We start from the raw sequence: 14,415 nt of genomic DNA on the forward strand, positions 1-14,415 counted from the left end.
TGATTACTCTGCCTGCCGAGGAAGGGAGGTGAATCCACTGCCCAGCTGAAAAAGTTATTTGGAAGTTCAATTGCCTCAGTTTCCCAGTTCTGTGCCCTTCCTGCTCGGACTGTGGTTGGACTCGGCTTTTAGCGGTCAGATCTTGAGCTACAGATAGAAAAGTGGCTGGAGATAACTTTTCCTGAGCAGTGAGTCACTTCTGCCCCTCACCTTTCAGCTACTTGCTGTGAACTCTGCAAGCTGCCTGTTTTTTTAATAAAAAGTTCTTTATCAGCTCCTGAATTGTTTGAGATTTTCCCTTGCTTCCTGTAGCACAGCTCTCAGTGTGTCCAGTCAAAGCAAACCCCATTCCCAGCATTTCCTCCCCAGCTCTGTCCCTCCAAGGATGCGATGTTGACCTTTTTCTTGGAGTTGTTCCAGCAGCATACCAGGAATATTTTTGCCTAAAGGATATTGCATTGCTGACTAATGCTGCCCTGGACAGCATTAGTGTGTGGAAATTTTTCCAAGAGATTAAATTAACTCACTAGATTAAAAAAAACCAAAAAAACCAAGCCAGCATCTTAATGAAACAAAGCTGAAATCTTGAGTGTCTTATCTGTTTCTTGGGCTATAACCCCTGGATTACTTACCCAGTTGTTTCCCATCTGGATTTTAAGCAGCTGTTTGTTCTTTTCTCCCTGTATTACCTTGTTCTGCTTCTCCCTGCTGAGCTTCATTTGCCTCTTGAGGTCATTTTGGCATTTTCCAAGACGCATTTGAATTCTGAATCTGTCCTCTCCCTTGCTTGCAATCAGTCCCAAATTAATGCCTTCTGGGAATTGGAGAAACATACGGCAGCAAGGCAGAACAGAGATTAGAGATACAGTGGGAGTTGTGGGCTTTCGTTCCTGCCAGGATTTCTAAAAGGAGTCAGTTTGGGTTTTTTAAAAGGAGGAATGGCAATGCCTCAGTATTCAGGGAATTAAAACTGTGAGCAGTTGGTGTTATACCATCTTGATCTGGTGCCTGTCAACATAAACCTGGGTCTGTTCAGAGAAGAAGCTTCTTGGAACTAAGTCCATTAGGATGCTCTCTCCAAATGTTGGTTGAAGCAGATATTTAAATATAAACAAGCCAAGTGGTACCTTATTTTCCCCCTCTTTTTGTGAAATGCATGAAGTTAGGGTAGGGAGGCTCCAGGAATAAACAGAACATTTTCATATTTTACGATTTGTGGACAGATCCCATCCCAGATGTGTCACTCAGAAGGGAAAAATTTTCTGGAACACTTCATTGTCCTTCAGGGGTCGTGAGTTACCAAAGCAAATAATTTCCTGGGTGAGAGTGAAGAATTAAATGGGGCTGTTTGCATCAGTGGCCACGTTAGGAAAACCAGCTTGTTTGTGATCCTGCAGATCGATTCCTGGGATTTAGCCTGTGCTGCAGTGGGAAGGGATTGGGTTTGCTTGTCTGTGTCTCCTGAGGATTGTCATGGGTCTGGAGTGAATCCCTCATCCCCTCACAGCAGCTCGTGGCTGTTTGTCCTGCACCACCTCAAGCTGCTCAGCACATCTATGGGACAAATCTGAGTAAGGGATTCAGGAATCATTCCCATCTGGGATGTGCTGCTTCTGAAAACCTACTCAGTGAAGGGAATATTTCCTCTACCTTTGTGAAAGCAGCTTTTTAACTTCGTGGGAAACCTGATTCTGCCTCCAGAGCAGAATATGTTAGAAATTCACATGGGAATTCAGATTTTGACATGGGAAGATCTCATCTCTCCGAGGCTGTCTGCTGGGTTTCTGTTTGTTTAGCCCTTTGTCAGAGTTAACTGAAGGTGATAATGATGCTTAATAGAGACTGGAGATTTTGGTGGCACTCTTATGTTAAGAACTAAAGCAAACCAGCAAAACTCACCCCAGAAATCATAGAATGGTTTGGGTTGGAAGGGACCTTAATCTTGCCTTAAATCCCTGTGTTCACTGGATGGTCACTCTGGCAAAGAACTAAAATCCTTAGAATATTGCTTGGAGAACCCAAGCTCTGCCTCGAGCACTCTTTCTTACCTTTTGTCTGCACATGCAATATTTGGTGTCCAACACAAGTCACACAGCTCCTCTCCTCTGCCACTGGGAGATGGCAAATTCCAGCTGCAAAGAGGTTGGAAAAAACACTGGGATGTGATGCAGCTCTGAGTAACTTCAGTTGCTTCCTAAATAAGTGGCCTACCATGAAGAGGATTTATACATATCAAAATGAGGCAGCTGGAGATGTTCCAGTTCCTGTATATCTTGCTGATCCCTCCAGGTGAAGATGTAGGAGAAGGAAAAAGCCTAGAAAATATGAGTTAGGCTTTGGCTCCGTCTGCTGTTGTGTGGGTCTTAGAGGAGTAGAAAATAAGTAGTGTGGAGTAGAAACTAAGTGGATGGTGGGGTTTTAAATTGAATAATTCCCGTGTTTTATGAGTGAGAAGAGCTTTTTGTTGCTACTAATTAGTTATAGAGGCTGTTAAATTCATTCAGTTCAACTGAAATTATTAAATAACTTGGTAGAAAACAGAGCAATGAAGTTAATTTTCCTCTCAAATCACAAATATTTAAGAGTGATGCTTGGGAATGATACAGGGAAAAAATTACAATTGTAAATAACTGCTCTTGTACTTGCAGGAAGCTAAAGTGCACACTGTGGATCTATTTGACACAGTAAACCATTTTTAAATCACTTGCTTAAAACTTGCTCTGAAATTGGTCCTTGAATCCTTTTTTATTTTTTTTTTTTTCTTTTAGTGGGGAAGACTTCCTTGATCACCAGGTTCATGTATGACAGCTTTGACAACACCTACCAGGTAAATTAATCCATGTTTTTGTCTTGTGTAAGACTCCTCTGCTGCTGTATCTTCCACTGCAGGAAGATTCATTCCAGACAAGTTGGGGCGCTGACCATGGAATTCCAGTTGTAAAATCTTAATTTTAATCACTTGCCAGAGTGGCACTTAAGGGTTGGATTCTGCTCCAGGAGTTTACCTGCTGTTTGCAGCAGGATGAGCTGTGGCTCTAAAGGAATACCCGAGGCACAGCCAGAGAATAGCAGTTGTTAAGTCTGCCAGCATTTTTTTTCCCCACCATTTTCTACCAGACCATCACAGATCTAATCCCTGTGTGTGGGTAACATAACAGGTACCCAGCTCTTTTAAACAACAAGTTGACACAAACTGGAAAATAATGCAAAATGTAAGAAAAGGAAATTTAGGATGTTTAGAAAACAATTTTACAAATTAACACTGTGCAGTCCAGGAGAACAGTCAGTGTTGCCCACTCTCAGAATTTAGCATGAGCCCAAAATGTGGTGAGATATAAAAGTTCTTCAGTTTCCTGAAATGTGTCTCTTTCAAGCAGAACATGTTTCATGACTTGGTTGCAGTTGGTGATGTTCTGAATACATGAAACTGAGAATAATCTGTTCCCTGGTGCCTGGGAAGGACTGTTTAGGGGGGTGGGAGGAGGAGGTAATAGAAAAAAAGAAGGAAAAAAAAAGGAAAACGTGATTCTCCAGTTTCTCAGTGTCTGCCCAAGGATCTCATTGAATTGAGAGATTTCCCTTCTGCCTCCTTCAGTAATTCCTCCTTGCTGCTGCTAGGAAAAACGAGATGTGGAGTTCTCCCTGAGCTGTGGGAAGAGCCACGCTTCCACAGTGTGGGAGGGCTGGAGCACACGTCACTGCTCCCGAGGCAGCAAACATCCTCACAGATTCCTCCTTCTGTAATTACATGGACATTGAAGGCATTTCTTCTATTTAAGCTGGGTTTTTTCCCCCCACACACAGTATTTTTCTTTTAGGACTGCTCCTTTTCCTTATTGAGTCTGTGTCCCAGTCCTTCCTTGAGAAGGTTTGAGCCTATGTGCTTTAGGATTGTACGGGTGTCGCCATGGAAAGGTGGTCTGATGTAATACATTGAATTATTGCAAAATCAGTGAGTGGCATTTACAACAGTGAGAAATCCTAAGGGCTTCCAAGACTTGGATTTAGGCATCAGTGTTGCCTGCCCAGTTTGAGTGTTGATGGACTTGGGTCAGAGCCATTCATCCAAACCCCTTGATTTTCCTGGAGTTGTGACTGAGGTGAGGCCATACCTCCTATTGTGCTGTAGCTGGAAGAAGGAATCAGTCACAAAAGCTCCAGGAATTTGGCCAGAATCACCCTGCCTGTTGGTGTCAACCCAAAACAGGGTTCTCTAGAGACCCCTGAGAGCCCAGTATTTATTGCCAATGCACATCACACCCTGCTCATGGGTAGCTGGAGCGGGAGGTGAGTTCAGGGACAATCTGCTTGTTCTGGACGTTTCTGGCAGATTTTGAATGCATACTTTTCTGAAAGCTATCATTTGAACATGGGGTTTTTATGTTCAGCTGTTAAAAATAGAAAGCTGCCATTTAATGAAATCCGTGCTGTGCATTGGATTCCTTTTGCTCGCTGCTGGATGAGAGGAATTCAGCTGTGTCCCTCTGTCTTATCAGTGAGAACGTGCTGTACTGTGTCAGAAACCCAAACACCTGGAATAAAACTGTGTGATTGGAGGTGTTTGTTTTACCAGGAGTGATTCTCCTCCGTGGACATGTTGGGAATGATTTCCTCTGTGCTGTGGCCCCACATCATAGAAGATCTGTTTTAGTAAAAGTCTGGTATATAGAGCCTGCTGGAATCCACTTTGATAGTGCTGCTTCTCTGTGTTGTTGTAGGATGGGCTGGGAGAGGAGAAGGCTCCAGGGAGAGCTCAGAGCTCCTTCCAGAGGCTGAAAAGGCTCCAGGAGAGCTGGAGAGGGACTTGGTACAAGGGATGGTGTGACATGTCAGGGAGAATGGCTTGCCAGTGCCATTAAGGTGTTCTCCAGGAAGCTCACATTGGTGTTGGGAGGTTTGGGTGCAGCCATGCTGCTTTAGGATGAGCCAAGCTTGAGTGGTTTTTGGGGATCATGTTGGTGTCTGCCTTAATCTGTGTGGAAGAGTGAAGATCCATGGAGATACTTGGCAGCTGGAAAGAAGACGGGGTGCCCGCATATCCTGGTTGAGCTGGGGGCACCATTTTGTCACATGCATAAAAATCCCTGCTGCTACGCAGATAAATGTGTGGATTAAACTGTCAAGATGCATGAACTGGAGTCAAGCTTAAAACCTTTTGTAGTTTTAAGAAATTCTTTTGGTCGTGGATATATTAAACAAATTGCTTATTGAATGAAGCTATATCTCAAAAATAAGGAATCCAACCTGTTTTTCTTGCAGCTGCTGCTTCTCCCCTGAAAATCACTGCAGGTGTTCTGACATTTTTTTAAAGAGCTCTTGGTTTTCTCATCTCTTCACAGGCAACAATTGGCATTGACTTCTTATCGAAAACCATGTACTTGGAGGATCGAACAGTGAGTAAGATTTTGTTGCTTTTCTCTGTGAACAGTAGGAATGAGGACCAGCATCTGGTTTTTTGCAGCCCACACTTCTGAGATCACTGGGAAGCACAGGCTGAGCCTTTATCTCCCAGCTGCTTCCAGGCTGACAAGTGCTGTGGAGACACAGCAGTGGGGATGGGAAATCATCATTTGGTTCGTGTGTGCAGGGCTCTCAGGTGCAGTTTTGGAGTGGTGCTTTAGTGTCATCCTCTGTGCAGAAAGAGATGGTACAGATGATTTGAGGGGTGAATGATGGTGGGAATCTGGAGAAACCATGCTTAACCCCTTCAGCTTTTGATGCCGTAAGACAGGAAGGTAAAATAGAAATTGCCAGATGTGGCCAGATAATAGCTGCCTCCATCTTCTTAATACTCCTTGTTTAAAAAGAAGGTGGCCTCTGATGAGTTCACAAATGAGACTAGTTTCCTTGCTTGGTGCAGTTTTAGCTCATCAAGTGAAATCACTTCTCTGTGCAAGCAAAGCTGTGGTTTCAAATGAGCTCAGATTCTTAATTAAGAAATTCAGCCTCACTTGAGCTATTTGCAGAAGCAAAACTGCAGTGCTGCAGAAGCTTGTGGTACTGGATAGACTCCCAATAAATGGGATTGGATAAACCCCCAATAAATGGGATTGCATGCAAAGTGCTTGAGGGATGAGATATGCTTTCTATGACCAAACTGGCTCTTGCACACCTTGCCATACACGTTGCTTTTAGTGTGTCTTGCCTTTTCTTCCAGAACCTTGTTGGTAAGAGCCATTCAGCCTGTCTGTGACTGTTACTTCGCAGTTTAGAGTTATAATGAGCATTTTATTCTTGAAAACCTGACATAAGTAGCTTTCCCAGCTTTTCCACCAGCAACCATCCTTCATGCTGCTGGAGGTTGCCTGTGTGACTCCTGAGGAAGGAGAGCAGAGCATGAAATACTCGTGTAGGGAGAACTGCAGGTGAACATTTCACAGAATCACTGAGGCTGGAAGAGTCCTCCAAGACCAAGTCCAACCATTCCCGAGCACTGCCAAGGCCACCACTAACCCACGTCCCCAAGTGCCACATCCACACATTTCTGAACACTTCCAGGGAATGGTGATTCCATCACTTCAGCTGTAGCTTTCTTGTTGGCCCTCTCAGTTTGGAAGCTGAGCCATTCCACTCCTCCCCTTTTGGAAGGGAAGCATTTTTTGGGAAGCTGCACCCCCCACCCCTAGTCTGGCTGCTATCACCCCTCAGGAGAGATGGTAAGGAGACAGTGTCCTGCTGCTCCCAGTCCCCAGGCACATCCTGCATGAGTTTATCCTTTTCATTTAGCTTTTTTAGGAAAAAAAAAAGTAAAACATTTCTTTACTCTTTTATTTTTAGTGGCAGTTTGGCTTTTTTAATTTTCTCCCACCCACAGATCAGGTTGCAGCTGTGGGATACTGCGGGTCAGGAACGTTTCCGTAGCCTCATTCCCAGTTACATCCGTGACTCTGCTGCTGCTGTAGTAGTTTACGATATCACAAGTAGGTATTTTGCACTGGGTTTGACCTTTTTTCTTATTTTTCTTGCTTGTTTGACTGATTTTGTTAGGTACGGTTGCAATTATGGGACACAGCAGGTCAAGAGCGGTTCAGGAGCTTGATTCCTAGCTACATTCGTGACTCCACTGTTGCAGTTGTTGTTTATGATATCACAAGTGAGTGGGGGGAATTCTGCATTTCTAATACTCTGCCGTTTTCATCCTCTAGCTTAGCTTTGCATGTCCTCTCATGTCATCTGCTTGGGCTTCATGCTGGCATGACAAAAACATGGTTTCTTTGCTTGTTTCACACAAGCCCCGTGGTTGCTGCTGTTGTAATGTATAAACTGTCTCACAGATACCATTTTTAACCCTGCCCTATCCCATTTTCTTCAGTCCTTCAGTCCTGCCTGCTCTCGTTGCACTTTTTCATCTGCCTTTTGGTCATAACATCACCTGTGACTCTGGGTCTTCATGTCCATGGGTATCTGAATTCTCAAACTGGAGACTTTTGTAGCTTGCTCCACTTCATTAACCCTCCCCCACCAAACGAAATCTGGGCACGGGCTGGCGGGGAGAACGCATTAACATCTCATTTTCCTTGGAATCAGCCACCCTCACATGCTGCAAGATGTAAAACTTACCACTAAGCCCCTTACCCTTTAACAATTGCTCTTTCATTTCTTACTAAGGTATGTACATTTTTGTCAACTAAAATATTAGTGCTTTTTCAGCCCTGCTCCTTCTGTCCCTCCCCTCAGTTCAGACAACCTTAACTTACCAGTTCCTGCATTGACAAAGCAGAAATTCTATTTTAGGGGAACTAAACCTTCAGACAATTTCATTTCTAAACCAGAACTGACTGAGAACAATGGCCTAATTCTGCAAAAATGCCTAAGTTCTTGTCCTTTGATTTATAAATACTAGAAGATTATGGCCAGAAATAGGGGCTTTACCTAGAAAAGCTCTTAATTGTTAAAAATGGCACTTTCCTTTGAGCTAAAATTACAGGTTAGCTATGAACTCTGAATTTTTCCCTGACCCAGCAAATTCAATATTGCCAGGCAGTAAAGAGAATTAAGACTGGCAAGTGATCAAGTCTTGGCTGTCTAGCACGCAATATATTACTTTGCAGTAGAAACCATTAAAAAAAAATCAATACTTTTCAAGAACTGCTGCAGAGGCCCCCCCCCCCTCCCTTTTTAAGTACTGAAACTACTTTGGCTGCTCAGATGCTCTTTGTGTCACTAACTGGCAAATGCTGAGCTCTGTGGCAGCTTCCCTCCAACTCTTTTTCCCTGTGGGATGCAACTTCTCAAGTACCATACAGTCTGAAATTCTTACCTTGCAGCTTTTAAAGATGTAGCATTAAATGCCTATGAAGAGGTTAAATTTCTGCTTCTGATTTTATGCAAAGATTTAGAAATTGTTTTGAAGGCAAGTGTTCAGTGCCACGGGAGTTGCTGCTGTGTTGTATAACCCTGGGATTCCTTAGAAAAAAGAAAAAGTGATTGATTCAGGTGTACAAAATGCAAGGCTGGGATTGAGGATTTTGAGAAGCAATGGAGCTGTAGGAACCTCTGTAGGAGCACAAGCCAGGAGCAGTGTAGAGTGCAAAAATTAATCCCCACTCCCTATAGAAAACACTGGATGTTGAACTAAAAAACAAGGAACAGAAACACAGTGATAAGGCTTTTCATTTTAGGTGCTGTCCCAGCCAAATTATAGATGGAGTCAGTCCCCTCGGTGGCTTTGAACGCCCCTGTAATGAAGCACTTGCCCATCTGAAATTAATCCCAGAGCTTCCGTGTCCTTTAGTGGGGGAGATTCAGGGTTTCACTCGCTGATTCTTCATCACCCTCCTCCGCCGACTCCACAGAATGTGAAGCTTTTCTTTCCAAGTCCAGGGATATTTCCTGGTGAGCTGTGAGGGGCACCTGCAGTGATAACCCTCTCCACTGTTCTCTGATAGATGTAAACTCCTTCCAGCAAACCACAAAGTGGATCGATGATGTCAGAACGGAACGGGGCAGCGATGTCATCATCATGCTGGTGGGAAATAAAACAGATCTAGCAGATAAGAGGTATGGAGGAATAATCCAGCTTTCAAATGCTTTTCTTACTCTGCTGCTGTTTGCACCTATTTTAAGGAGTATTTAATATTTAAATACTTAAAGGAGTATTTAACATTTAAATGTTGGGTTGGTTTTTTTTTTGTTTTTTCTGGAGATGGCTGTGACTGGAGAAATCCCAATTTTAAACCCTCTTTCTTTTGGCTAAACTTGAATGAGTTGAAAAACTCTCACGGACTTGTACAGATGTCAGGAGAGAAGGAATTGTTGATACAGCCCACACCAGTGAATGAATAAACTGGTTACAGATATTTGTTCTTAATAATGTTCTGCCTAATGGGTGGAACACATATCCAGGGAGAAATAATGGGACAAAATTCCTCTTACATGAGATGGTTACACTTGGACCTTTGTTAAAGCAGTTTAGTTTTGAAGATTATTTTTGGACCATATTGCTGATTGTTTAGACATAAAAGCACAGCTTCCTGGACAGGGATTTGGGGGTGGTGAACACTTGGCTGTTCTGCTGGAATGCTGAGTTTTGCTTTGGGAGCCAGATGTGCCATGGAAGTGAAGTGGTGATGCCCGTCAGCAGCAGTACATTCCATGCAGGGAAAAAAAAAAAACACCTTTAAGTGCTTTCAGATAAAGCACTTTATGTTTTTTTTTTAACTGTAACAAATCTTAATTATTAAGGTATTTGTCCAGGTTTGGTTTTTTTACTCCTAACTCTGCGTTTTCTTCCCCAGACAAGTGTCCATTGAGGAAGGAGAAAGGAAAGCCAAAGAGTTGAATGTAATGTTCATTGAAACTAGTGCAAAAGCAGGATACAATGTAAAACAGGTGAGTGGCTGCTGTTAACACACCCTTGTTAGAGGAGCACTTCCCTGGATCTTCGGAAACCTTGCAAAGGGGGCCAGTGGGAATTGTAGTCCACACAGAGTGAGCAACACCTCAGAGTCGAATTGTTGGCTGAGGTTCTGAAGGATCTCTGACCTCGCATCACATGATATGGGACTTCCTTCCACTTAAATAACAGAGGAGTTATGGAAGCAGCTTTCTGAGTACAGAATCACACCTTCCTGGATTTTTGATAATCCAGATTTGCTGTTTATACTGAGAGTGAGACACAAAGTTGGACAAGCACAGGTCTGAGGACTCTTTGTGATTCTGTTTCACTGAATGAACAAACCAGTGAAGGAGGAGCATGATGGCTTAAAATGCTTCCAGCGCACAGGGAGACAGAGCAACTGCTGTTCCAACTCTGTTAGAAGGCACTGGAAGTGTCAGCAAATGTTCCTGGACAGACAGAGCTATTTATTTCTAGTAGATGATGAGTTGCTTTTGAATTGGAGAAAGCAGTGAAAGGCCTTTTGAACTGATGGAACTGCAGAAAAATGAGGATTTATGTCCTGAGATGAGCTGTGGCTCTTCAAATTCAGAGCTGGAGAAGACATAAATTCATGGGTGTCTCCACAGAGCAAATATGAGGAATGCTGTGTTCAGTTCCCTGTCCCCCAGGAACAGAAGGATGTGGAGCTGCTGGAGAGAATCCAGAGGAGGCTCCAGAGCTGCTGCAGGGCTGGAGCCCCTCTGCTCTGGGGACAGGCTTGGAGAGCTGGGGGTGCTCACCTGGAGAGGAGAAGGCTCCAGGGAAAGCTCAGAGCCTCTTGCAGGGCCTAAAGGGGCTCCAGGAGAACTGGAGAGGGACTGGGGACAAGGGATGGAGGGACAGGACACAGGGAATGGCTTCCCCACTGCCAGAGGGCAGGGTTAGATGGGATATTGGGAAGGAATTCCTGGCTGGGAGGGTGGGGGGGCCCTGGCACAGGGTGCCCAGAGAAACTGTGGCTACCCCTGGATCCCTGGCAGTGTCCAAGGCCAGGTTGGACGGGGTATGGAGCACCCTGGAATAGTGGAAGGTGTCCCTGCCCATGGGTGGGAATGGCACTGGGTGAGCTTTAAGGTCCCTTCCCACCCAAACTATCAGGAATTCTATGTGTATGGATGACATTCCATATATATTTTATACATATAGTTGGACAAATGGTTTCTACGCAGAAGGGTACCAAGAGTAATAAAATAGGATTATAAACTGCTTTATGTTCCAGACAGACTAAAAAGTCTGTTATTAAAATGCCCCTTGACTTTGTCTCTAAGTAGCAAAATGATTCCCTATATAATGGGATGATTATAGCAGTGCTAACTCAGAGCTGTTTCACTGCATCACCCACCATGAACGTGTTGGCTTCCAGGGTCCCCCAATTATCCTGCCACAACAGAGGCTGCCTTGTAATTAAGGTTTGGATTCTGTGCTGCAATCTTTAATGAGTACTTAGACCTGGGGGTGTGCACTGAGAGGAGTGATGATGATGATGATGATGGCAGAGCTCTACACTCCCTCTTTCCTTGAGGGAGTTTCTGTGCCCTGCCACATTTCCAGAAGTTCTGTCCCCAAGCCTGTGAGGGAATTGTGGCTTTCGGGGCCAGCTGGAACCCTGAGGATTTGATGGTGTGCAAAGATATGAGTGGATATTCAAAATGTATTAAAAATGGATTTTCTTACAAGTTTTCATCCATGTGTTGCAGGTGTGGACTGGGATACTCAAGGATTTCAAAGCTATTCTGTATTCTAGAATATTTGTAACTCTCATTTTTATTAGTTTAATAAGTAGCTGTTTTAGCAATTATCAAAGGATAATAATATTTTAATAGCATCACTTAGATAGTTCCCTGTTTCCTTGCAGCTTCTCTGTTAAATTGTGTGAATTTATTCTAGTAACTTAGCAATGAATTCTCTCCCAGTGAAAGGGTAAAGTACAACTGCAGAATGGATCCCCTTCCCATAACCTGTGTAAAGTCCTTAATAAGCTGAATGCAAATTTGACCTTCCCATAACAGATAACTTCTCTCCACAGTATATTCTGATCCTGCAGAACAATCACTGTCTAAGTTAATTTTCATGCAGAATTTTCATCCAGAAGCAGCTGAATTTCTGGTCCTGCTCAGGGAGGGAATGGCTGTGATTTTTCCAGCTTCTCCTCATCAGTGGGAATCCGCGGGACTTTTGTCCTTGGGTGCTGCTTTTAGCTTCTGGTTCATCTTTTTCTTCTGGAAAGCAGCATGGATAAGAGGGAAGGGCACTGCCTCCAGCTCCCTACAGATCCAGAGGGCCTGGCTTTGTGCTGGGACTCCAGCTGGTGACATGCTCTGTATTTCCAACAGCAGCTATTCCAGTGCCAGGATCTTCTACCAGCAAAGAAGCAGAGGGGACCATGCTGCTGCCAGGCTTTTTCTGCCATTCCCTGTATCAGGAAAGGGGAGAACTCTGAGTATGGCACCTCAGTGCTGGGTGCTGTTGGATCTGTGAGTGCAGAGCTGTTTGCAGTCCCCAAGGTCCTTCACACCTAGTGTTCCCTCAGGCTTTGGGCAGGAGGCGTTGAAGGAAAAATGAGTGGATATCAGGGAATAAAAGTGGTGGTAGTGTTACTGTGGGGTTAAACCAATGCAGCAGAGGGGAGAAGATTAGCTTTTGGATCCTGCAAAGACTGATTGCCAGGGGAGCCTTAAGCTGGAGGAGAGAAGTAGATAGCTTGCTCCTTTTAATGCAGAGAACTGTAGTCTCTGATTCATTCTGTCAGCCCTGAATAAGCTTTAAAAGACTTTGCGATTCCTACTCTGTCTCGCAGTCTGTATTTCAGGGAATCTTATTGTTACTCCGTGGATTTCGTGCCCAGAATATGTCAGGGTTCATTTTGCTGTCTTGTAGAAAGAGAGGGGAGGGAGAGCCCTTGAATTCCTCCCTCCAGCAGTACCTGGCACACTCCACACTGGCCCTGGAAGAGCCAGGGGATGAATGTGGTCCTTGGCAGAAGAACTTTCTCATGGCAGCAGCTCTCTAAACACAGCCCCTCTGTGACCCTGTTCTCACAGAGCTGAGCTCTTTCTGCTGTCCTCTGATTCTTAGCCATCTGATGGGCAAGAATTATCCTCAGAGGTGCAGAGAATGAGAATTAGGGAAATATTTTTGTTTGCCTTGTATTGGGGAACAGGTTTCTTGCCTGGCTTTTCCATCTGGACAGTGATCCTCCTGTCCTTTCCATATTGCTGCTGGAGTGTGGCTGAAAACTGGTTTATGCTTGTAGTTCCTTGTGACCCTGATCTGTTGGGATTTATTGGCTGGAGTAGCAGGAAAGGCATAGTTTGGCAAATGACTTGAAACTGATTGGGAGAGATGAGGCTTTTTTCCAGAGTTTCTATCAAGAAGCAGATTGCAGAGTTGAATGCTGAGAGAGAGTTTGGGTGGCTTTTAGTCTTTCAGCTGCTGCATTTAACTCCTGCCTCGGAAAATAAGTCCTGGATGCTCATCAATACTTGTGTTTTTATACCCACACAAACATTTAAACATGTACATGTGTGTACAGACACACACTGGCTCAGGGCTGACAGCACCAGGAAGCTCGGAGGGCCCTGTAGGAAGGCTGCTTTCCAACCATCAGGAAGTTTCTCTAATTGGATTTATTCACATATGCTGGGGCTGATAAGCAGAAGGTTAATAAGAAATAAAGTTGATTTTTCTTAGTTGCCAAATTCCTATTTTTAGGCTGATAATTTAGGAGAGAAATACTGCTAAAAGCATCATTTTATTCCTGGTCTTAATGTAAAGAAAGGATTACTGTATTTTAAACAGCCTTTCTGTCAGCAGTGTGGTTTGAATACAGGAATTCCAGTTGGTTCCATCAGCTAAGGATTTTTTAAAGACTCCTCACACTTCCTCTGTGTGGGCATTCCTGTTGTTGGTTTAGGTAGAGTTTAGCATCTTTAATTTTATTACTTCCTAATTGGCCTGTGAGGATTTCCCTGAGGTTTTCAGGGAGGCTGGAAGGTCCAGGTTAATGGCAAAGGTTCACAGAAACACAGGGCCGGGTGTGTACTAAGATTTTTATTTTGGACTGTTAGCTGAAATTAGGGAGTTATGTCAAGTTTCGACATCTCAGACCCCTGTCCTTGGTTCAGATTCCAGTGTGTGCCATATGTTTGCCAAGAAAGATCCCAGACAGACCTGGGGGCTTGCTCCTGGTGAGCTTGGAGGGGGCTGTCCAACCTACAAAGTCATCTTGATTGTGTCTGCAGCATCACTGGGACACTGGGAGCCCAAGTGGGGAAAGCCCTTGGGCAGGGACCCGCGGGGCTGGTGGGGTACCCCCATTCCTGATGTAAACAGGCTGGCAGTGCCTTGGATGGCTTTTCTGCTGTGGAAAGTGGGTCACTGGGAATAAGTGGTTTAGCTTTGTGTCATTTGAGGAGAGGCAGGAAAACGTGCAGTAATGGAACACGGCAGGCCTGACGTCAGAGCCGCACCATGCGATCCGGGACTCCCGTGCAGCTCCGGGGATGCAGTGGGAACACGTGATGGATGGAGGGCAT

The 14,415-nt window shown here is 44.4% G+C and overlaps 1 protein-coding gene across 3 annotated transcripts in view; it reads left to right on the forward strand.

Annotated features, from left to right (window-relative positions):
• RAB6A (RAB6A, member RAS oncogene family) overlaps positions 1-14,415 on the forward strand; it is a 39,615-nt gene that overhangs the window by 21,965 nt on the left and 3,235 nt on the right. Inside the window, exons 2-7 of one of the 3 annotated variants that reach the window (XM_066340785.1) lie at positions 2,769-2,827; positions 5,340-5,393; positions 6,815-6,931; positions 6,988-7,093; positions 8,889-9,000; positions 9,738-9,831. In XM_066340785.1, coding sequence (XP_066196882.1) covers positions 2,769-2,827; positions 5,340-5,393; positions 6,815-6,931; positions 6,988-7,093; positions 8,889-9,000; positions 9,738-9,831 — 542 coding nt within the window. The remainder of the gene's footprint in view (positions 1-2,768; positions 2,828-5,339; positions 5,394-6,814; positions 6,932-6,987; positions 7,094-8,888; positions 9,001-9,737; positions 9,832-14,415) is intronic. The other 2 variants (XM_066340782.1, XM_066340784.1) reach the window with 2 other exon arrangements.

Source organism: Sylvia atricapilla, chromosome 2, assembly GCF_009819655.1.
Source record: "Sylvia atricapilla isolate bSylAtr1 chromosome 2, bSylAtr1.pri, whole genome shotgun sequence".
Lineage (NCBI taxonomy): Eukaryota > Metazoa > Chordata > Aves > Passeriformes > Sylviidae > Sylvia > Sylvia atricapilla.